This window comes from Oryctolagus cuniculus, chromosome 10 (genome assembly GCF_964237555.1).
Source record: "Oryctolagus cuniculus chromosome 10, mOryCun1.1, whole genome shotgun sequence".
Taxonomy (NCBI): Eukaryota; Metazoa; Chordata; class Mammalia; order Lagomorpha; family Leporidae; genus Oryctolagus; species Oryctolagus cuniculus.
The window spans coordinates 23,960,781-23,983,354 of NC_091441.1; the positions used below are offsets into that span (position 1 = coordinate 23,960,781).

General features: G+C 39.0%; 2 protein-coding genes across 10 annotated transcripts in view; one reads left to right on the plus strand and one right to left on the minus strand.

The window, feature by feature from the left end:
• Nucleotides 1–20,081, plus strand: part of STARD6 (StAR related lipid transfer domain containing 6) — a 33,635-nt gene extending 13,554 nt beyond the window's left edge. For all 7 annotated transcript variants that reach the window (XM_017344192.3, XM_051851205.2, XM_051851207.2 and 4 more), the window contains 5 exons: nucleotides 4,137–4,263; nucleotides 7,410–7,527; nucleotides 11,046–11,139; nucleotides 13,155–17,428; nucleotides 17,609–20,081. In XM_017344192.3, coding sequence (XP_017199681.1) covers nucleotides 4,137–4,263; nucleotides 7,410–7,527; nucleotides 11,046–11,139; nucleotides 13,155–13,356 — 541 coding nt within the window. In that variant the 3' untranslated portion in view covers nucleotides 13,357–17,428; nucleotides 17,609–20,081. The remainder of the gene's footprint in view (nucleotides 1–4,136; nucleotides 4,264–7,409; nucleotides 7,528–11,045; nucleotides 11,140–13,154; nucleotides 17,429–17,608) is intronic.
• The window catches only part of POLI (DNA polymerase iota), a 58,593-nt gene that overhangs the window by 3,819 nt on the left and 32,200 nt on the right, over nucleotides 1–22,574 (minus strand). The window contains exons 10-11 of one of the 3 annotated variants that reach the window (XM_051851202.2): nucleotides 17,640–17,708; nucleotides 12,420–13,043 (exon numbers count right to left, since the gene is read on the minus strand). The exons of 1 other annotated variant lie outside the window; for it this stretch is intronic. In XM_051851202.2, the coding sequence (XP_051707162.1) occupies nucleotides 13,035–13,043; nucleotides 17,640–17,708 (78 nt within the window). In that variant the 3' untranslated portion in view covers nucleotides 12,420–13,034. Of the gene's footprint in view, nucleotides 1–12,419; nucleotides 13,044–17,639; nucleotides 17,709–22,574 lie in introns of those variants that run through there. One more of the 3 variants, XM_051851199.2, reaches the window with a different exon arrangement.

The following is a 22,574-nucleotide window of genomic DNA, read 5'->3' on the forward strand; positions in this document are numbered from 1 at the left end:
CCTTAAAATAAACTACTCTTGGTTCTTCAGGGAAATCAGCAAAACATGTCATGGTAGAGAAGGACACTCTTATAAAGAAATTTTACTGGGCCTTTTTCTAATAAAGCTTTGGCTACCTTTCCCAAAACACTCCTAGTGAGGAGATGTTATCTCTCTTTGACCCTTCAGAAGATCAACAAGCAAATTTCCTTGATCATCCTAAAGAACTGTTGCCACACCTTTGCTCTTGACAGGTCTGCTTTTGCTTTAACGGGACCACTTCTTCCTCTTGGTAGCCATTGCTTTGATTATGCTTTTTCTTCAGGATCTTACTAGTAAATCCATGTTTCATCTCCTGTTACAATTTTTCAAAGAAATGCTTCAAGATCTTTATCCTACTTGTTTAAAATTTCCATTTAAAGCCCTACTCTGTCTATAGCTGAGCTGGTTCCAACAGTTTTGGCACCCATCAAGCAAGTTGAGAATTTGGTCGACTTTGATTTTTCTCTCAGAATTGTGTAAGCTGTGTCATTTGAGATATCTGTGGTGTTGGCTATTGTTTCTGCTGTTGATCCTCATTTCTCTTCATTTAGGGCATGTACAAGTTTAATTTTTGATGTGGATGATCTGCCACTGTTGTCTTCATCTTCAACTTCATCTTGTAAACTGTTGGTTTCTTTTGAGCATTGTCCCCATAAACTTCTTGTAAAGCATCAGTAAATTCACTATTCCTGAACCCAGGTACTGGTTCGAGTCCCGGCTGCTTCACTACCAATCTGGCTCTCTGCTGTAGCCTGGGAAAGCAGTGGAAGATGGGCCAAGTCCCTGGGCCTTTGCACCCATGTGGGAGACCCGGAAGGGACTCCTGGCTCCTGGCTTTGGATCAGCACAGCTCTAGCCATTTGCAGCCATCTGGAGAGTGGACCAGCGGATGGAAGGCCTCTCTCTCTCTCTCTCTCTTTCTCTGCCTCTGCCTCTCTGTACCTCTGCCTTTAAAATAAATAAGTAAATAAATCTTAAAAAAAAAAAAGAAAGGATATCTTAGAGAAGACATAGAGTTATAAATCATAATGGAAATCATGAAAACCATAATGGAAATACTGGTCAGTTTGACTACATTAAAACAAAACACTCTGTACCACAAGAAAAAAGGAAAAATGAAAAATAGACTTGATTAAGAAAAACAATTTGAAATGTAAATAATAATTAACAAAGGACTTTAATAAAAAATCTAGAAACTTTCAGTATTAAACTGCATTTAAAATAAATGCACAAGTATAGCTATCCATATTCTTAAATCTTTAAAACAAGATACTGAGGGGCCGGTGCTGTGGTGCAGTGGGTTAACACCCTGGCCTGAAGCACCAGCATCCCATATGGGCGCTGGTTTGAGACCCAGCAGCTCCACTTCCAATCCAGCTTTCCATGATGGTCTGGGAAAGCAGTACAAGATGGCCCAAGTCCTTGGGCTCCTGCACCGCGTGGGAGAGCCAGAAGAAGTTCCTGGCTCCTGGCTTCAGACTGGCACAGCTCCGGCCATTGCAGCCAATTGGGGAGTGAACCATCTGATGGAAGACCTCTCTCTCTCTGTCTGCCTCTCCTCTCTCTGTGTAACTCTGAATTTCAAATAAATAAATAAATCTTTTAAAAAAAGATACTGAATACAAAAGTAAATGCTGTATATTGTGTGATATGCCATTTATATATAAAAGTGAAACTTAACTAGCAAAATACAACAAATAAAATAATTAATGCCTAAATAACCTCCATCTTTCAAGAGCTTCAACACCATATTCCCCTTCTTACCTTTCATAGTCTTGTCTAGCTCTTCAACATTTAACATATTATGTAGTAAGTGATTTATATGCTAACATCATCTGTCTTTGCATGTGGTCTGTTTTTCATAACATTTTAATTAAGTTAATGTTAGTTTTAATATGTAGTTCTATTCCTCCATCTTTCAGTAAAGTGAAGGCTATGGAGTTGAAATTTTACAGTTACTAACTTCCTTATCTTGACTGTCGAGGAACAGTTTCCTTTTTTGTTTTTGTTTTTTCATTTTTTTTCATACTATTTGTTGAAGTCTTTACTTAACATAGAGTTAATCATATGTGTATAAAATCAATTGAAAATAGATCTCAGTAAAAAATAAGAGTGGGAATAAAAGAGGGAGGAGGAAGTTTGAATAAGCTTCTTATTCCAGTCTCTCTTTCCCCACCCTCAGGAACTTCTAAGATGTATGCTCTGGCCACTGCTCCAGAGTGGGGCAAGAGTCCAGGGTGACACCCAAGTTGGGCAAAAACACTAAATTTTTTTTAAAAAGATACGCAGTTTGGCCGGCGCCATGGCTCACTAGGCTAATCCTCCGCCTGTGGTGCCGGTACCCCGGGTTCTAGTCCCGGTCGGGGCTCCGGATTCTGTCCTGGTTGTCCCTCTTCCAGGCCAGCTCTCTGCTGTGGCCCGGGAGTGCAGTGGAGGATGGCCCAAGTGCTTGGGCCCTGCACCCGCATGGGAGACCAGGAGGAAGCACCTGGCTCCTGGCTTTGGATCGGCGCAATGCACCGGCCATGGCGGCCATTTGGGAGGTAAACCAACAGAAGGAAGACCTTTCTCTTTGTCTCTCTCACTAACTCTGCCTGTCAAAAAAAAAAAAAGATACACAGTTAATGTTTGTAATTCAGTCAGTAAAAAAAAAACTTAAAAGTCTAGGGACAGTCATTGGCAGAAATTACAATGAGAGCACTTCAAAAAGTGTATGGAAAATGCAGTTAAAAGATGTTAGTTTTGGTGCTAAAATATTTTAAATCCTTGCAGAGTTTTTTTTAAAGATAGGCTTATTTATTTATTTATTTACTCATTTATTTATTTATTTGAAAGGCAGAATTAGAGAGAGGTTCATCCTCCAAATGGCTGCCATGGGCAGACTGTGCCAGGAGTTTATCTGGGTCTCCCAATTGGGTGCAAGGGCCCATGCACTTGGGCCATCTTCTGCTGCTTTCTCATGCACTTTAGCAAGGAGCTGGATCAGAAGTGGAACAGCTAGGGCTTCAACTGGCACCCATAAAGGATGCCAGCATCACAGACAGTGGCTTTACCTGCTATACCACAACACGAGGCCTCACATAGTTTTTTCTTAATACATGTTTTCCATGAACTTTATGAAGACTCCTTGTATAATGAATAACTGCTTTATGTAAGATACCTAATTAGGTGGTAGTTAGAAATATAAAAAGCTTAAGAACTCATACTTCTTCACTCCCCAGTTGGCCCTAACAGCCAATGCTGGGTCAGGCCGAAGCCATGAGCTTCATCTGGGTCTACCGTATGATGGCAGAGGCCCATCTGCTGCTGCTTTTCCCAAGCCATTAGCAGGAACTGGATCCAAAGTGGAGCAGCTGGGACATGAACTGGCACCCAGTTGGGATGCCAGGAGCTGCAGCTTTAAATCCACTAAGCCATGACACAGCCTCGTGAACTTAAATTTTAACTGTTTATTTGCAACTTCTTTTTTTAGGTTTTCTCACTGTCTTGTAGAGAGCTTAATAATAGGCTTTTAAAAATTTGTGGACCTAATGGAAACAAACCTTAAATTAAGGAAATTAAGAATTGAGCCTTTGGGGCCGGCGCTGTAGCAGAAGCCCCTGGCTCCTGGCTTTGGATCAGCCCAGCACTGGCTGCTGAGGCCATTTGGGGAGTGAGCCAATGGACAGAAGACCTCTCTCTGTCTCTCCCTCTCTTTGTCTGTAACTCTGCCTCTGAAATAAATAAATAAAATCTTAAAAAAAAATTGGAGCCATAAGATACTCCATAACCTTCGTAAGAAGCATAAACTTCTTAATGGCTTTTAGATTATGCTAAACACAGCAGGTAAACGTTTAGTGAAATGATTTTTAAGATAATCCTAAATAAAAACACCTCTTTTACAAAAACAACTATAGAAACATTATAAACAAAATTTGTAGGAAAATGAATTTTGATATAATATAAATTACTGCAATGCATGTTTAAACTAGGCTACTTTCAATTGAATATTAGTGTACTGAATGCAGATATTACATTCAGGTTTTCTTCACTGTTATTTACTTGAATATTTGTGCTTTGACAGCATTGTTTTCAGCTTAGGTTAAACTTGTTTTGAATTTTTTTCATTTTATTAGGTATCGTATTGAAGGGATAATTCCAGAATCAACAACTAAACTATCTGATTTCCTCTACCAACCTGGAAACAGAGTTACATGGGATAAATCATTGAAAGTGTACAATATGGTACACAGGATAGATTCGGTAATACATTGTTTAACATTATTCTTTTACTGTATTGATATATTTTTAGTTTTATATCTTAGCGTGTTGAGTTTATTAAAACTATATTATATAGACAGTTAAGTATTTTGTGGATTCAACTTGAGTTGAACTCTTTATAAAAAGTCTTAGAACTTCCCTCTTTATGCATCAAGGTTTCAATTCCAATTAGCTTTATTCTGTTTGTAAATGCATAGCGCATTCTGAATCTGGTAAGCTGTCATACTGTCCCACCTTTTGTTAGGAGAGAATGAACTCCCAGGTGTGGAAAACAAATATTAAGCATGCCTTGTTGATGGGAAATTAGTAGATTTATCTTAGTCATTTTACATTAAAAAATGGGAACAACACAGACACAAATGTAGGGACTTTAAAACAAACAATAGGGCCAGCGCTGCGGCTCGATAGGCTAATCCTCTGCCTGAGGCGCCGCCACACCGGATTCTGTCCCGGTTGCCCCTCTTCCAGTCCAGCTCTCTGCTGTGCCCCCAGGAGTGCAGTGGAGGATGGCCCAAGTCCTTGGGCCCTACACCCACATGGGAGACCAGGAGAAGCACCTGGTTCCTGGTTTCGGATCAGCGCTGCGCACCGGCTGCAGTGGCCATTGGGGGGTGAACCAACGGAAAAAAAAGGAAGACTTTTCTCTCTCTCTCACTGTCCACTCTGCCTGTCAAAAAAATAAATAAATAAATAAAGCATTTAAGATTCAGGAAAAAATAAAAAGCCAGAAAATAATGTATAGAAAGTTGTGGTTTATGTACATTTTCAAATATATTATCTCAGTTAAATCAACGTGAAGAGAGAAAATAAAACAACAAGAAAAGAAAATATAGGTAATTGGAATAGAAAGTTGAAGACATGTAAGAAAAAGGAAGACAGAGTGAGGGAGGCAAGTAAGGTTTAGAAAAGGAGAGAAGATCAACATGGAGTGAGGATGGAGGGAAAGTGCAGGAGACCACAGTGAGTGAAATGAGAGAGGAGAAAACACACATGATAAAAAGAGACAGAAATACAGAAAAGAAAGTAGGGTAGGGGCTTCTGAAATTGGTAAAGTACACTATTGATCTTTCATCCATGGAGGCTGCTAGAAAAATAACTACCTGGAAGAGGTGATCATTCTCTTGTAATATTTTAAAATTTATTCTCCATGTGTCATTTTTTTGTATTTTTTCCCTCTTACAAATTTTTTTGGTGGGAGAATCCTGACCTTGTTCCTGACCAGTCCCAGACAGATGTTTGTTGTTTTGACTAATTAGTTCATTCCATAAATACATTTGAGCTCCAACTGTGAACTATGAACTGTTTCAAACCCCAGGGATATATAAGGGAACAGGGAAGAGCCTAAATTCTGGTCAGATGTAATAGACAAGTAGACACTTTTTAAAAAATAGCAGATAGAGGGCCGGCGCCGTGGCTCACTAGGCTAATCCTCCGCCTTGCGGCGCTGGCACACCGGGTTCTAGTCCCGGTCGGGGCACTGGATTCTGTCCCGGTTGCCCCTCTTCCAGGCCAGCTCTCTGCTGTGGCCAGGGAGTGCAGTGGAGGATGGCCCAAGTACTTGGGCCCTGCAACCCATGGGAGACCAGGATAAGTACCTGGCTCCTGCCATCGGATCAGCATGGTGCACCGGCCCCAGCGGCCATTGGAGGGTGAACCAACGGCAAAAAAAAAAAAAAAAAAAAAAGGAAGGCCTTTCTCTCTGTCTCTCACTGTCCACTCTACCTGCCAAAAAAAAAAAAAAAAAAAAATAGCAGATAGATTCATAGGTATTATGAAGGCTGTGATAGGTAAGAATTCGTATTTGGAAGGATAATATTCATGTAAAGTCAATGAATGGAGAGTCTAACCAGCGAAAGCCTCTGTGAATGTGAGATAAATAAGTTGAAACCTGAATAACATAATGAAGGGAGGCACACATGCAAAGATCCAGGAGAGAGTAGAGGAGGATTACCACCTCTGGTATTAAGGGCGTGGACAACCATATAACACCTGATGCTGGATAAATGAGATGGACAGCAGTTCATTAGTCACTGATCATAGGCCTGCAGAGGAGAACACACAATGCCACACAGAGCCACATGAGAACAGAGTGAATATGCAGGGGCTGCAGGATGCAGGCTTTCTAGTGTCACAAGACTCCTGGTTCCCATAGGAGGATGTGATAGACCTTTCTGGATAATTCTGCAGGCCAACAGGGAACTGTGAAAGCCATTCAATAAGGATGCATAGATTGTGCTGGGTTGTTTGGGTAGGGGATCTTAGCTACAGGAAAAGAGCAACCGAGAACTTGAAGTTGGCGTTTCACAACCCTCCCAGTTTCACCAGATATCAAACAGCAGATGATGATGGTCTTTAATTTTAGGCATTGCACCACGATGTAGTAAATCAATGTGTTTTTCAGAATAAATTACCTGACCAATGTGAAGTGGAAATGGTATTGTGCTGGTAATCAGGAAACCTGGGCTCTCATTCTGCCCCATACTCTAGTTGTGATCACAGTTTTATCTGTTAGGTGCCGATTTCGCCATGTAAAAACTCAAAGAGTAGTTGATCTCAAGGTTGCTTTCTGAATTCTACACTCATAATTATAGATCTAAATGTTCTTTTTTTTTTTTTTTTTTTTTTTTTTTTTTGACAGGCAGAGTGGACAGAGAGAGAGACAGAGAGAAAGGTCTTCCTTTTTTTGCCGTTGGTTCACCCTCCAGTGGCCACCGAGGCCGGCGCGCTGCGGCCGGCACACCACGCTGATCCGATGGCAGGAGCCAGGTACTTCTCCTGGTCTCCCATGGGGTGCAGGGCCCAAGCACTTGGGCCATCCTCCACTGCACTCCCTGGCCACAGCAGAGAGCTGGCCTGGAAGAGGGGCACCGGGACAGAACCGGCGCCCCGACCGGGACTAGAACCCGGTGTGCCGGCGCCGCAAGGCGGAGGATTAGCCTAGTGAGCCGCGGCGCCGGCCTAAATGTTCTTTCAACACTGCAAATTCAAGCGGATTTGGTAATGTCTTAAACTTCAAAATGCTGCTTTTTCCAAATAAAGAGCAACCTTGTGCAATGAAATCCTTTGGAAACAATCAAAGCATAGATGTTAATTAGTTACTGCAATCTTTATGGTTTGATTTGTTACAGGACACATTCATATGTCACACCATTACACAAAGTTTTGCTATGGGCTCAATTTCCCCCCGAGACTTTATCGACCTAGTATACATCAAGCACTACGAAGGGAATATGGACATTATCAGTTGTAAGTTGAAACATTTTGTCCACATTTTGGAATTACTGTGAGTCATTAATAAATTTTCCCCTAAATTTTAGCTATAGTTTAGAAAAATTATATTTTCAATTATTTTATTTTTCTTATTTATTCAGTGGGACCAACAAGTATGTGTATGCTTTAGATAACCCTGATATTTTACCCAATTCTAGAGGTGCCATTTATATAATAATCCATAATTATGGCCTCTCCTGGACTTCTGCAGCATATATTCTGCTCTACTGGGAATCTACAGATACTTATAGGCTAAAACTTCAAGGTGTACATTTTTTTAATTGTAAGACATCAAATTAATTAGGGGATATATGATGTATTTCAATTTCTTAGAATGGGCCTATCTGCTAAATGATTAGGCTATTTAAATAATTTCCACTATATAGGATTTTACATAAATATGCGTATATGTATTTTAGAAACTTGAAGTTTTGATATAACCCTAGCTGCCTTCCCTCAAATGTGTTTGTCTGTAAAATAAAAATGTGTAACTATTTCTTAACTTGTGTCATTGGCTCAAAATATACCACTTCACATGATAAGAATCTTTGGACTTTGATAACTTGAGATAACTCATGACAAAGGGACTTTGTAAAAACATTGGCATAAAGCTATTTTTCCTCTATAATTTAATTTAACCTTACCACCCCTATTTGAATAGTTTCTCCTACTGTAAACTACTTGGAGATAGGGACGATTAAGTTTTGTTAATTACTTCCTAGCAAGATTTCAGTTCCTCTGCAATGGCTGTACTACTCGTCAGTTTCAGACTCCAGGTTGAGTCACAGCACTCACTCAAACCCATGTATGTTTAGTTGTCTCAATTTTAAAGTAAGGCCAAAAAAAACATTCACTGCTGACAACACAAAATACTGTTTCTGAATCATAGATCTATTATTATCCATATATTGAAGGCAACCTATTTCTGTCTCATTATTAGCAGCCAAAGGGAAGCTAAAAAAGAAACACAGAGGTTAAAAGCAACAACTAGAGACAGAATCAGTCATTTAGTACACAGATCACTAGTGAATTTGCTGTAAGGAATTTCCATTGAATGAATAGTCAATGAGTATTCATAGTTTTCTTATTAATGTTTCTTTTTTTTAGCTGACTCTGCACCTTGGTTGAGCTATGTATTTTACATACATTATCTCACTAATGAGTAAACTAAAATTAACAGAAATAAGACAGTTAAGAAATTAAGTTGCATAGCTGATGAGCAGCTGAACCATAAGTAAAACTCAGATCTTTCTGTTTTTCCACAGTAGTGCTACCTACTATACCATATGCCTCAGTGAAGACCCATAGCTGTCTACAAGAATACAACAGAGCTGGCTTTTTTTTTTTAATTTATTTATTTGAAAATCAGAGTTTCAGAGAGAGATCCACCATCCACTGGTTCAATACTTAAGTGGCTGCAATGGCCAGGGCTGAGCCAGGCCAATGCCAGGAGCTTCTACCAGCCTCCCACATAGGTGTCAGGGGCCCAAACAGTTGGGCCAATCTCTGCTGCTTTTCTCAGGCCATTAGCAGGGAACTGCATCAAAAGTGGAGCATCCAGGATACAAACCAGCACCTATATGGGATGCTGGTGATGCAGGCAGCAGCTCTACTTACCATGCCACAATGTCGGCCCCTACAACAGATTTTTTAAAAAGACAAGATAATCTCCATATATTAAACATTAACATATAATATTTTAATATCACTCTGGCAGTACCTTTATGCCAACATAAAAGACTTGGTAAGAATGATACAGGTCATAAAGATGGAAAATTCATTTAGCCACATTATTCTCCTAAGCAAATGGTTCAAATTTTATTTCCCACAGAACTGATTGTTAATATAATACAGAAAAATCAGCCGGCGCCGTGGCTCAATAGGCTAATCCTCCACCTTGCGGCGCCGGCACACCGGGTTCTAGTCCCGGTTGGGGCGCCGGATTCTGTCCCGGTTGCCCCTCTTCCAGGCCAGCTCTCTGCTATGGCCAGGGAGTGCAGTGGAGGATGGCCCAGGTGCTTGGGCCCTGCACCCCATGGGAGACCAGGAAAAGCACCTGGCTCCTGGCTCCTGCCAGGATCAGCGCGGTGCGCCGGCTGCAGCGGCGGCCATTGGAGGGTGAACCAACGGCAAAGGAAGACCTTTCTCTCTGTCTCTCTCTCTCACTGTCCACTCTGCCTGTCAAAAAAAAAAAAAAAAAAAAAAAAAAAAAAAAAAAATATATATATATATATATAATACAGAAAAATCCATTTTCTCTGACAACAGCAGGATTCAGTTACGCAAATATACTGATACTTTAAAAAAAAGTTTTGGAAAGTATATATATCATAATTTAATTACATTCAAATGACCACTTTCTGCATTCACATACAATCAGTATATACTATGTTCTGAAATTTCTAAAACAAATGTATTAGTTTTTTATTTAGCTACAGGAATTTGGCAGAAGGCTTTTTTATTTATTTTATTTATTAGAGAGAGAGTTCCCATTTGCTGGTTCACTCCTCAAATGCCAGCAATGGAAGCCAGGAGCCAGGAACTCACTCCAGGTCTTTCACATGAGTGGCAGAGATGAGTTACCTGAACGATCACACTGCCTCCCAGGGTCTGCATTAGCAGGAAGCAAGAGTTAGGGTCAGGAATTGAACCAAACTACTTCAGTTTGGGATGTGAGAATCTTAACAGCCATGCCCAATACCCACCCCAGAAGGAGACATTTTAAATTATTTTTATTGACAGATACCTAATCACTTAATACTTTACTTAAAATTAACATAAACTGGCATTGTGGCACAGTGGGTTAAGCCATCCCCTGCAACACTGGCATCCGGTAAGAGCTCCAGGTCCAGTCCCACCTGCTCCACTTCTGATCCAGTGATCCAGTCCTGGGAAGGCAGTGGGAGAAGGTCTAAGTGCTTGGGTCCCTGCCACCCACATGGGAGAACAGATGGAGATCCTGGCTCCTGGCTTTGGCCTGGACCTCATCTGGCCATTGTAACCATTTGGGGAGTGAATTGGTGAATCAAAGATCACTGTCTCTTTCTCTGTAACTCTGCCTTTCAAATAAATAAATATTTGAAAATAAATAAATAAATATTTGAAATGTTTTTTAAAAAATTAACAAGAAAAAAAAAATTTGTGAGCCCATAGCTCACATAGTCTTTTTCTTTGTGATTTCTTCTTTGGCTTCAAATCTCAGAAGATAATTGATACTTTTAACATTTTTTTTTCCTGGAAACAAAAGTGACAGAAATTTTGGATGTACTAGCAGGAAAGTTTGAGAGGACGATAATGCTCATGGGTTGGCTTTTCTCAATTTTGGTTTATGTGCACATTCCGACTCATGTGTACAAACACACACATATGTGTAAAACCAGTGGTAATGCTGAGAACTAAGACAGAAATCTATATACTTTTTGAAAAGATATCCCTCAAAATACTTTTTAATCTTTGTGGAATAGGTTTCATTTTCACTTTTTTTAATTATGTAGCTAAAAGTGTGGATTTTCCAGAATATCCTCCAACTTCAAATTATATTCGTGGTTATAACCATCCTTGTGGCTATGTGTGTTCACCTCTGAAAGAGTAAGTGTGACTTGCATTTATTTACTTTGACAGGTTTTTTTTTTACTTAGTTCAAGATTCCTAGCTCATCAGTAAAAAATATGTCAGTATATTCTGTTCAGAAATAGAAAGCTAAATATGAATTTTAAAATAACTCTTGAACTAACCCTGTGAAGTAAGTAGTATTGCTGTGCTCAATTTGCAGAAAAGAAAGTGGAGTCCAGAGAGATTAAGTAACTTTCTCAAGGTTATACATAGCTCAGTTTCAAGCCAAGGCTTATTCCTGAGTTCATGCTTTTAATCAGTATACCCATTTTGTTTAACTGTGGATGCATATTACTAATAAAAGGAGGCAGCATTCAATGTCATATCTACTCCTAGTTTTCATTTGCTGAATATAAGAACTGAGAAACATATTCATATAAGTAGTTTCAAATGGAAAGAGTATAATCTAGCACTGTCAATCAGTGGATTAAAATCCTTCTAAATTGTATACCATAAATAATACGGTGACCTATCATCACAAATATTTTTAATGACCTGCCTGCTAATAACACAATTAGATCCTTAAATGTTTTTGAAAAAAAGGAATTGACATGACTTGGGAAAGGATTTATTACCCAGTCATTATTCATTTTCTTTTTCAGCTAACTTACAATAGCATCTGAAAGCTTTGTATATGCTAGGGTAAAACACTGTAGTACATTCAATATTACTTTGTGTGGACAACTGTGCCATTATTCTGTAAAGTAAGAGAAGGGTGATTGTAAACAGGCTGATGGGGGGAAAGCCTACATCTCAGAGACATTTTCTCAGATAGGGTTGAGGAAAAATGCATATGGAAGTTAGGGATTTGAAAATTCATTCATTTAAAGGTATTTATCCTCCAAAACCCCAGCTTAAAGATCACTGGGTTTGAATATAAAATATTGGTCTTTTTAGAGGAAAATTTGTAAATAACATGTCAAAATGTTAAACGTAATAACCTTTCACCTAGACATTCTAAGTATAAAAGTGCAAAGAGATACATTACCAAGATTTGGTTTCGCAGTTTCATTTATAGTAACAAAATATGGAATAACCTGAATGATAGTAAAAGAACTATTATTGAGTATGAAATGCTATATGTGGTTCTGAAAAACAAGCAGATCCGTATGAATAAACAGAAGGAAGTACATGACAGTCTTTTAAGAGGAAAATGAAACTGGTTGCAGGAAAATGAACATACCTTTTTTTTTTTTTTTTTTTTGACAGGCAGAGTGGATAGTGAGAGAGAGAGACAGAGAGAAAGGTCTTCCTTTGCCGTTGGTTCACCCTCCAATGGCCGCCACAGCCGGCACACCGCGCTGATCCGAAGGCAGGAGCCAGGTGCTTCTCCTGGTCTCCCATGGGGTGCAGGGCCCAAGCACTTGGGCCATCCTCCACTGCCTTCCCGGGCCACAGCAGAGAGCTGGCCTGGAAGAGGGGCAACCGGGACAGAATCCGGCGCCCCGACCAGGACTAGAACCCGGTGTGCTGGCGCCGCTAGGTAGAGGATTAGCCTATTGAGCCGCGGCGCCAGCCCATACCTCATTTTCCAACAACAAAAAATAACTGTGTATGTAGAGTCCATATACATATATGTACGCAGGGATACTATCTTTGCACAATATATCCATAGACAACCATCTGAAAAGAAACAGTTAAAACTGTAAACAGTGATTATCACTGGGGGCCAGAATAAGGGGAAATTCTATTGTTTTTATAATATGCATATACACTTTTATAATTTTAAAAGTCAAATGACAGAAAACGAAAGGTGCCTAACTAAAGGTTTGAAGATATAGTCTAATGTTGGTCGTATGTAAAATTTTCATAAGGATATTTCTGCAAATCATTCTTTTTTTCCTTCCTTCTTTCCCTTGTTCACTATTCTATCATAAGTCCTGTAGAGAGAGAATCAATGGTGATAAGATAAGAATTATATTCTCTATAAACTTGCAAATTCAATAGATAAGCCTAAAATTCTTCTTTTTTAACTCTTCCTTTGCTTAAAGAAACCCAGCACATTCCAAACTAGTGATGTTCGTCCAGACAGAATTGAAAGGAAAACTATCTCCAACAATAATTGAAAAATCTATGCCTTCCAACTTAGTAAACTTCATCCTCAATGCAAAAGATGGAATAAAGACACACAAAACTCCATCAACACGTGATTACCATCATAGTGGTCATACATCATTCCAAAGGAGGAAATGAGGCCATTCTGCTACGAAAGCGTGTGCAGCATTATTGCAGTTTACTTCTAAGTCGACATGCAAAAATGCTGTGAAACTGTTCTACACTGTATTCTTATACAAATTACTGAAGATTCGTATGAAAACAAGAACTTACAACTGTGCAAGAAAGCAGCATTAAATATAGTTTTTAATCTCATATAAGAATGATGTTAAATAACCAGTGTTGTTAGTACACTGTTATTATTTGGTTTTGTTCCTTGGAAAAATGCTCTGTATAAGAATCAGTAAGAAAGCAGATAGTCAGAAGTCAGTGTTCATTAAAGATTAAAATACACTTTGAATTGTTTTTTCTTCACTGACTGCTTAAACTGGTAATTGTAGGAAATGTGAACATAAAAAATTGAGAGGAATTCCACGAAAATGTGTGGTCAATGACATTTAGAATTGAAAATTGAATGAGTCATGGATCAATGTCTGGTTAACATGTTCAGCTGATTCCACCCGAGTCCATACAACTAAAAGGCCCTACACATAGCACAAACAAGCATAGGAAATTTAAGTGTAGGTGGAAAGTAGGCAGCAAACTGTGGGCTTTGGGATTTGAGGAATGGCATTCAATGAGTTATCTGGGTTTCCTTATTGACTTTCAAATATTTCAGGACACGTCAGAAGCCTCCAACCAGGCATCACTGATGGGCACAAACCAAAAATAAAAGCAAAACCAAAAACCTGCCCTAAAAAGCCTGTTCCTGTTAGCTATAAGGTCAGGAAACAATATAGCCTAACAGAGCCAAAAAAAGAAAAAAAAAATGTTGACACTACCCACCCTATGTCAGCTAAACATCAACCTAAAAACTGCATCCACTCCAGCCCCTTGGTTTCAGTGAGGCAGAACTCCTATCCCATAGAAACAAGTAGTGGTACTCTGACACCTCGCTCTGTGGCCCCAGTCACATTCTTTCCACATGCAGAATACTGGCACTCACACCCAAGACTGCCAGATGTCTCCTGATCAATCACAATATCAGTCTGGAAGCCTGGGATTTCATATGTGTCGCATCCAGATGCAGGTGCTCTGGATCCAGAGACCTGCGAAATAGAAAGTACCTGCCCCCTGCCTCAACACACACACACACACACACACACACACACTATACAGTAATCAGTAGGAAACAGGATAATCATAAAAATACATTAGAAAAGGGAAAGATTGGGAAGCAGATAGTCACTGGTTCATCAGAAGTCTGATATCCCATTGGGCCCATCATTCTGGCGGTGGGAAAATATTCCCTGACCAGGCTCCACTTCAATCAGCAGGAGCTGCTTCCACGCCCCCCCCCCCCTTTTCCAGTATTCTCCTTTACTCTTCCTGAAGAAATGATCATGGTAAAAAACTGGGTAGCTTTCTCAGGCTGCTTCCTATGCAAAGAAAGCTAGAGGCTCAGAGGCATTTTTATAGCTTAAACTTTTAGTCCAAGCACTTGTTTTTGCTAGTGCCAGTCCCTTTAAAACAGCTTTCCGTGTTTGATTATGGTCTACCATACATCATGGTCTCCCACACATCATGGTCTCCCACACATCCAAAAGTCAGCACCTCTAAGTGGTACCAACATGCTTCTCCAGATTTTCCTACACTTACCTTTGAGTCAGGCTTCTGGAGAACATTAACCTACTTGAGATGCTCTACTCTGTACCACCTTAACACTTCCAGAGGTTTGCACAAAGTACTTAATAGTCTAGTTTACATTTTATATTTGACCTGTGTTCATTTCTTAACTTTGAAAATTTGCTCTGTGGAGAGGCTGATGAAAAGACAACAGTTCTACCTGCCAGCTGAATAGCTCCTAACTCTTCTATTTAAATCAAAGAGCTGGGATGCCAGCTCTGTGGCATAATAAGTAAAGCCACCACCTGTGGTGCTGGCATCCCATATGGGCGCTGAGTCCTGGCTGCTCCACTTCCGTTCCAGCCCTCTGCTGTGGTCTGGGAAAGCAGAGGAAGGTGGCCAAAGTCCTTGGGCCTCTGCACTCATGTGGGAGACACAGGGGAAGCTCCTGGCTCCTGACTTCAGATCGGCCCAGCTCTGGCCATTGCAGCCATTTGGGAAGAGACAGCAGATAGAAGACCTCTCTCTCTCTCTCTCTCTCTCTCTCTCTGACTCTGCCTCTCTGTAATTCTACTTTTCAAATAAATAAATAAATAAATAATATAAAATAAATAAATTGAATAAATTGAAGAGCTTTCAAATTGCCCAGCTCTGTTTTTTAAAAGCTTAACTTTATTATAGTACTTGAAGCCTATACAGTTAAGTGCCACCAGGTGGAGCTTTCTACATTTTTTTCTGGAGAGATGCTAGGTCAAGGCCAAAAGCTCATGGGTACATTTTCTGTTTTCCAAGGGATCACAGGAAGCTATTTGACCAAATGTTTCATAACAGCATCTAAAAACCATCTCCTCACCTTATTTACATCCTCTGTTAACAGTTTTCTCATTCTCAATCCTCTACTGTCCAAAAACCTAAATGAGCTGTGTTGTGTAACCCTCCACTTCTAGCTATTATCTATTATTGAAATATCACAAAATAACCACAGTTTCTTTTGGTTGTTGGCTTAGAAAGAAAGGGGGCATGCATTCAGCCTAGCAAGTAAGACACCAGTTGGGATGCCTCCATCCTTTCAGAGTAAACTGGGTTCAATTCTGTGATCTACATCTTAAATCCAGCTTCCTATTCACACAGACTCTGGGGGTCTCAAGTAATTGTATTCCTGCCACCCAAATGGGAGATCTGGAATGAGTTCCCCCCTTCTTTGGCCCCAGCCCAGCCCTGGCTCTTCCAGGCATTTGGGAAGTGAACCAGAAGAAGGGAGTGCATGCATATATATACATTTCATCATTAAATGATTAGCTGATGTGCTATCTCAGTGTTCATATTACTATTGACCTCTTTCTCTAGTGAATAATTTGGAAGTTGCTAATAATTATTTTGCACATAAAATTAATGGATTATACAATCATCTTCAACTTGTTTGCAATAATAAAAATTATTTTGATGGAATTACAACAGAAAGAACAAGAAATGTTTTGGGTAGCATCTAGAATGTTTATATATAGTTGAAGTAAATATTCAAATTTTAATGATAAATATAAATATGATGTCTTTGTTTTTATTATTGAAACCAGTAATGCTGGTTAGATGTAATCTACATGATCACATAATTTCATGAGATGCTACAAAGGATGCTAAAGTCATTTAGTTATTCAGTCACTCAGAAGCCAAATAATTTAATTCGGCTGAACACTTTTAGCTAGTGCTGAACTTGAGGCCATTCCTTATCTATATACTGAGAGTATTGCCTCCAAATTCTTTTTATTGCTGGGGTGTCATATAAAAATTGATGATACTCAACTAGATCATGATGGTCTAAGTCTAAAGATGAAATATTCTACTGTCAACATAAATTTTTCTAACTCAGTATTAATACAGATGCTCAAAAAGTTCATGGAAATAGAATTTAAAGATAGATTTATTTTGGTCCAAAAAATTGAAATTCATGCACAGTTTTTTCATAAAACACATTTCTCATAAGCTATTTGAAAACCCCCTCATACATATTATTTCAAAACCTTTTATACCAAAATAAACTTATCTTTTAATTTAATTCCATTTTTCATGAACTTTTTGAGTACCCTCGTATATCCACAACATTTAGTTTAGATAAATCAGCGGCAGGCTGGATCCCATTAGAGCAGAAATTTGTGATTTACTCAAAATTACCACTGCAACACAGCTCTACTATATTATCCACCTTTATAAGCCCAATGAAAATTTCCTTACATATATGTGAACATACTGTATATATCTGCAAACATACACACACACATCCATATATTTGACAGACACTGTGCACTGACTTCCATTCTACCCTGCTTCTAGTTGGAGAGGTTTGGAAAGCTTAAAAAGATGCACATACAACCTAATTTGCAACCAGAAGACTAGATCAGTCATCAAGGTGCACTGGATGAAATGAGAGCTAAAATAGAGGCTTAATTTTTTGCTGTTTATGCTGGCTGGAGAGGACAAGGAAAGGGAGGTTTTTCTTTTTTTTTTAATTTTTTTAATTTATTTATTTTATTTATTTTTTGACAGGCAGAGTGGACAGTGAGAGAGAGAGATAGAGAGAAAGGTCTTCCTTTTGCCTTTGGTTCACCCTCCAATGGCCACCGCGGCTGGCGTGCAGCGGCCAGCACACCACGCTGATCTGTAAAGGGAGGTTTTTCTTCGGTGTTTCAGTGTCCACTTACCAGATCCTTGTGTGCCAGAAGGCGGTGCATCAACATAAGAGGCACCAGCAGCTTCTCAATTCCTGGTCCCTGAGCACAAATCACAAATGTAGGTAGCTGTTTCCCAGCCTTCCAGATGTCATAGAAGTAGTGAGAATGGTGAAAACATATTGAGTTCAAATTCTTCAATCTATTGTCCTATGAAAGGCTTTAAAAAAATTTAGTTTCTCTGATGGTTGATTCCATATGGTCCTGATTTGTCTCTGGAAGCCAAGCCTAGAACTCACTCCTTTAGCACCTCAGTGATTTTGTAACTATTTAATTCACTATATTAAATCCCTTGTTGCTTAAGATATATATATGGCCATCCCACTTTCCTGATCAATACATTTGAAAGAAGTTTAAAGAAGTTTATATTTTTCTCAGATTTCAGTATACCTTAAAATATTTTTTCAAAATATTAAGATACTACTTTATCTAATATATAGAAAGTATAACATAGTAAGGACTCAAATATCACCAAATTATGAGAGTCTCATATCTATATGTCAAATGCACAATCCTGTTTGTGAGCTAAAATTAACATGAATCAACTTTTTAGGAGAACAAGGCTCAAGGGAGAATATATTTCCTTTTTCCAGAAAAAAATACAGTATTGTGAGATAACAGGGTACAAGAGAAGTCCACACAATCCTCATAATTTGTTTACAAGTGGTGGCAGTATGCAGAGGAGAGAAATGTGATAAGAAAACATAAAATCATTAAACCCAGGTTTGCAGATAGAAGACCAAACTTTGGGCCCACACAGGGTGATGACTGAAATGCAACTGCCTGGCAACTTTAAAGAGCTATACTTTTTGCAAAATAGTGACCCAGAAAAATGATTCAATCACAAAATATCAGACATATGATTTGGCAGGAAAAGTATCCCCTGAAAATCCATGCCCTCAATCTGCCCTTATCTGAGGTTTAATTTATTAAAATGAGAAATAAAACTGCTATAATCCAAAAGCTGTACCTATGAAATTTATATTTATTAAATAAGAGCTATTTGTATAAAAAAAGAGGGAAATAAAAGTCCATGCTTGCAAGCTGTTGGCAGAAGCAAGTACAAATATTTTCTGGAGAGACATCCTCATCCACACCTATATGAGTCCCACAAAGCCTAGCAAACATGAGCATACCCTGTGAAATCACAAAGCACATCAAGGAGAAGGCCAAGCACACTTGAGTTGTCTGCAGGAAAAAACAGAGTCCCCCACCAAAGAATTCAGACATGTGTTACTTAATATAGAATAAAAGTGTGTTAAAACCATAAGTAAAAGCATGAGTAATAAATCAGGTTCAGTACAGTAGTATATGGAAAATATCCAAGCAGTTGTAAAGGAATGATAGAACGTCTGTATCATTCTAGGAATAGTGTACAGTTGAGACAGTTTAAGCAGAAAGGGATGGATTTATATGAATAAATTAGGTACTTAGAACATTATTTGGAAAAGTAGGAATAAAGTTATAGGCCTGAGAGACGCCCCCAAGTATACCATGCAGGAGTTCTAACAGGGGAGAAACTATAATTAAGGCAACATTGGAGCTATTAAAAGCAAGAACATTCTAAAAATGTTATAGCACAGATGTAAATCAAGTATGAATAAGTTGTTACCTTTGCTTCTACAAATATTTCTTGACATCCATAAGCTGATAACCAAGCACCGGAACAGAAAGCCCAGTCACTAGCTCTATAACAACATTTTCTCTCTCTCTTAATCCCCACAAAACCAGGAATACTAAGGAATGTTACTCTACAAGTGATTCATCTTTGCACCTTGTCAGCAGAAAATAAATAAGAAGAGAGCCTCTACATTCAAGTTTTGTGGGCATGTATCTAACTGGTAAGACCTAATTTCTACCCTGAAGACTCATAATGTATTAATGCTAAAGGGACTTGGTAAGGAGGAGGAGGAGGTGAAAACTCAGAGAAGCAGTTTCCTGGAATCACTTCCCAACTCTGAAAAAAGGCTGTAGATTTACTTCGTACAGAAGAGTAAAACAAATGAGCTCTGAGTCTGAACTGTTGAGTGCCTGATACAGTACTTATGAAGCATTCTAGGAGCCGGCGCTGTGGCACAGTGGGTTAATGCCCTGGCCTGAAGCGCCAGCATCCCGTATGGGTGCTGCTTCGAGACCGGGCTGCACCACTTCCGATCCAGCTCTCTTCTATGGCATGGGAAGGCAGTAAAAGTTGGCCCAAGTCCCTGGGCCCCACTTGGGAGACCCAGAGGAGGCTCCTGGCTTCAGATCAGCGCAGCTCCAGCCGTTGCAGCCAATTGGGGAATGAACCAGTGGATGGAAGACCTATCTCTGTGTGTGTGTGTGTGTGTCTCTCTCTCTCTCTCTCTCTCTCTCTGCCTCTCCTCTCTCTGTGTAACTCTGACTTTCAAATAAATAAATAAATCTTAAAAAAAATAAGTATTCTAAAAATATGATTAAATGACTACACATTTTGACTACTGATATTTTCAGTTCCTTTTCCCTATGTTTTTCTAATAACATAAGCAGCCAAACATCAATAATCCAAGTGAGATATTTTTAGCATATCTAAGAAACATATACAGCCCAAAAGAAAAGAATTAATGATACAAACATTAGGTGTTCTACCAACATGACCTCGCCAGGAACTCAAAGCTGACAAATTCTATCCAAGTAATTAGAGCGTCTAATAAAAATATTTACCCATTTTCTTCAACAAGTAACAGTAGACCAAAATCTTCAAAGAGAGAAAAAAAAGAAGAAAAGTAGAAGACCCTCATAGAATTCTATGCTCAGCAAAAATGCTTAAAACATTAAAAGTAAAATAAAAATGACATACATCAGCCATATGAAAATTGAAGGAACTCATGCGCAAGAGACTTGTACTGTATAGAATAACTTAAAAAACACTAACTCCTTAAAGAAAGCATAGAAAATGAAAAGAAGCATAGAAAAAGGTGTAAAGGACACTGGGAAAAACAGGAAATATAGGTTGGTAGATTTAAACCCAATCATACAACTGATCACATTAAATACAAACAGTCTGAAACACAAGACTGGATGAAAAAGCAAACTCCAACTAACTGCTGTGTATAAAATATTTTAAATATAAAGACACAAATAGGTTAAATGTTAAAGATTGGAGGCCGGTGCTGCGGCTCAATAGGCTAATCCTCCACCTAGAGGCGCTGGCACACAGGGTTCTAGTCCCAGTCGGGGCGCCAGATTCTGTCCCGGTTGCCCCTCTTCCAGGCCAGCTCTCTGCTGTGGCCCGGGAAGGCAGTGGAGGATGGCCCAAGTGCTTGGGCCCTGCACCCCATGGGAGACCAGGAGAAGCACCTGGCTCCTGCCTTCGGATCAGCGCAGTGCGCCGGCCGCAGCGCACCAGCCGTGGTGGCCATTGGAAGGTGAACCAACGGCAAAGGAAGACCTTTCTCTCTGTCTCTCTCTCTCTCACTATCCACTCTGTCAAAAAAAAAAAAAAAAAAAAAAAAAAAGTTAAAGATTGGAAAATGGGTAAGTGGTCTAACATTAACCAAAAGAAATATGTAATATCATTGGAAAAGCAGTTTTCAGAGCAAAGAATTTATGAGGAATAAAGTAAGGTTATTTCAAAGTAATAAAAGTGTCAGTTCATCAGGAGAATTTAATAGCCCTAATTAATGAACCTTCAAAATACATGAAGCAGAAACTGACAAAACAAATCCACAATTATAGTTGGAGATTTAAATATTTGTCTCTCATTAATTGTTAGAATAAATATACAAAAAATCCGTTTGGCAACAGAACTTTGAGCACTTTTGAATATTTACAAAGGTAGCCCACATTTAGGATCATAACACATCTCAAAAATTATATTCTGTAGCCTAATAAAGAATCTGTTTGCTTTTTGTTCAGGATTACCTGGCATGGAGCTCCTAAAACTCATGAAATTTCCCAAAGAATAGTAATGCCTTTGCTACTGGGAATACCCAGTAGGTTCTGAGAGAGAATGCTAGTGATGTCACTCACGGCAGGCCCACAGATAGCTTGGGAGGAGAAGGAAGCTGGAGATTGAACTCAAACACAGTCAAGAGTGAATGAATCATGCCTCTATCATGAGATGGCAAGAAAAACTGCACTTCCTGATTACCTGATGTTTTGTCTTGACTTAGAGTTACATAGTTGTTGGTTATAATTACTTATTAGCATGTTCATTTATGTTTATTCACTTTCCTATATATAAATTTCACAATAGAAAGGTATTTTTAATATTGAAAATCATCTAAATTTGATTAAAGCCATAAATCTGTAGATTCAGAAAGGACCAAAAATCCCAAACATGACAGTACGAATCTATAGCTAGACATAATAGAAACAGCAAATCATTAAAGATAAAACAGTATTCTTAAAAATGGCCTATAAAGTCAGTTCTCAATCCATAGTTTTAAAGATATAATTTCAAAAACAAAAAGTAAAAAGAATCCTATTTAGAAGGAGTATCTGAGATGCAACAAAAAAAGATAACCACTCCCATGAAATAAGCATTTGGGCAAATCTAAACAAATACCGACTTACATAAAATACTAACAAAATCCAATTTACAGATTAAAGAACTAGAGGAATTTGATTAGAATACTCTATTTCAACATCTCTGTTATTTGGAAAGAGGGCACAGATATTTACTATTTTTGAGATGTTTAAGAATGTTTAATTTTTAAGGGTAATCAAAAGTACTTGTGGGGCAAGTATTGTGGCATAGTGGGTTAAGCTGCCACCTGCAGCACAGGCGTCCCATAGGAGCACCAGTTTGTGTCCAGTATGCTCCACTTCCCATCCAGCTCCTTGCAAATGTGCCTGGGAAAGCAACAGAGAATGGCCCAAGTCCTTGGGCCCCTGCCACCTACGTGGGAGACCTAGAAGAAGCTCCTTGACTCCTGGCTTCAGCTT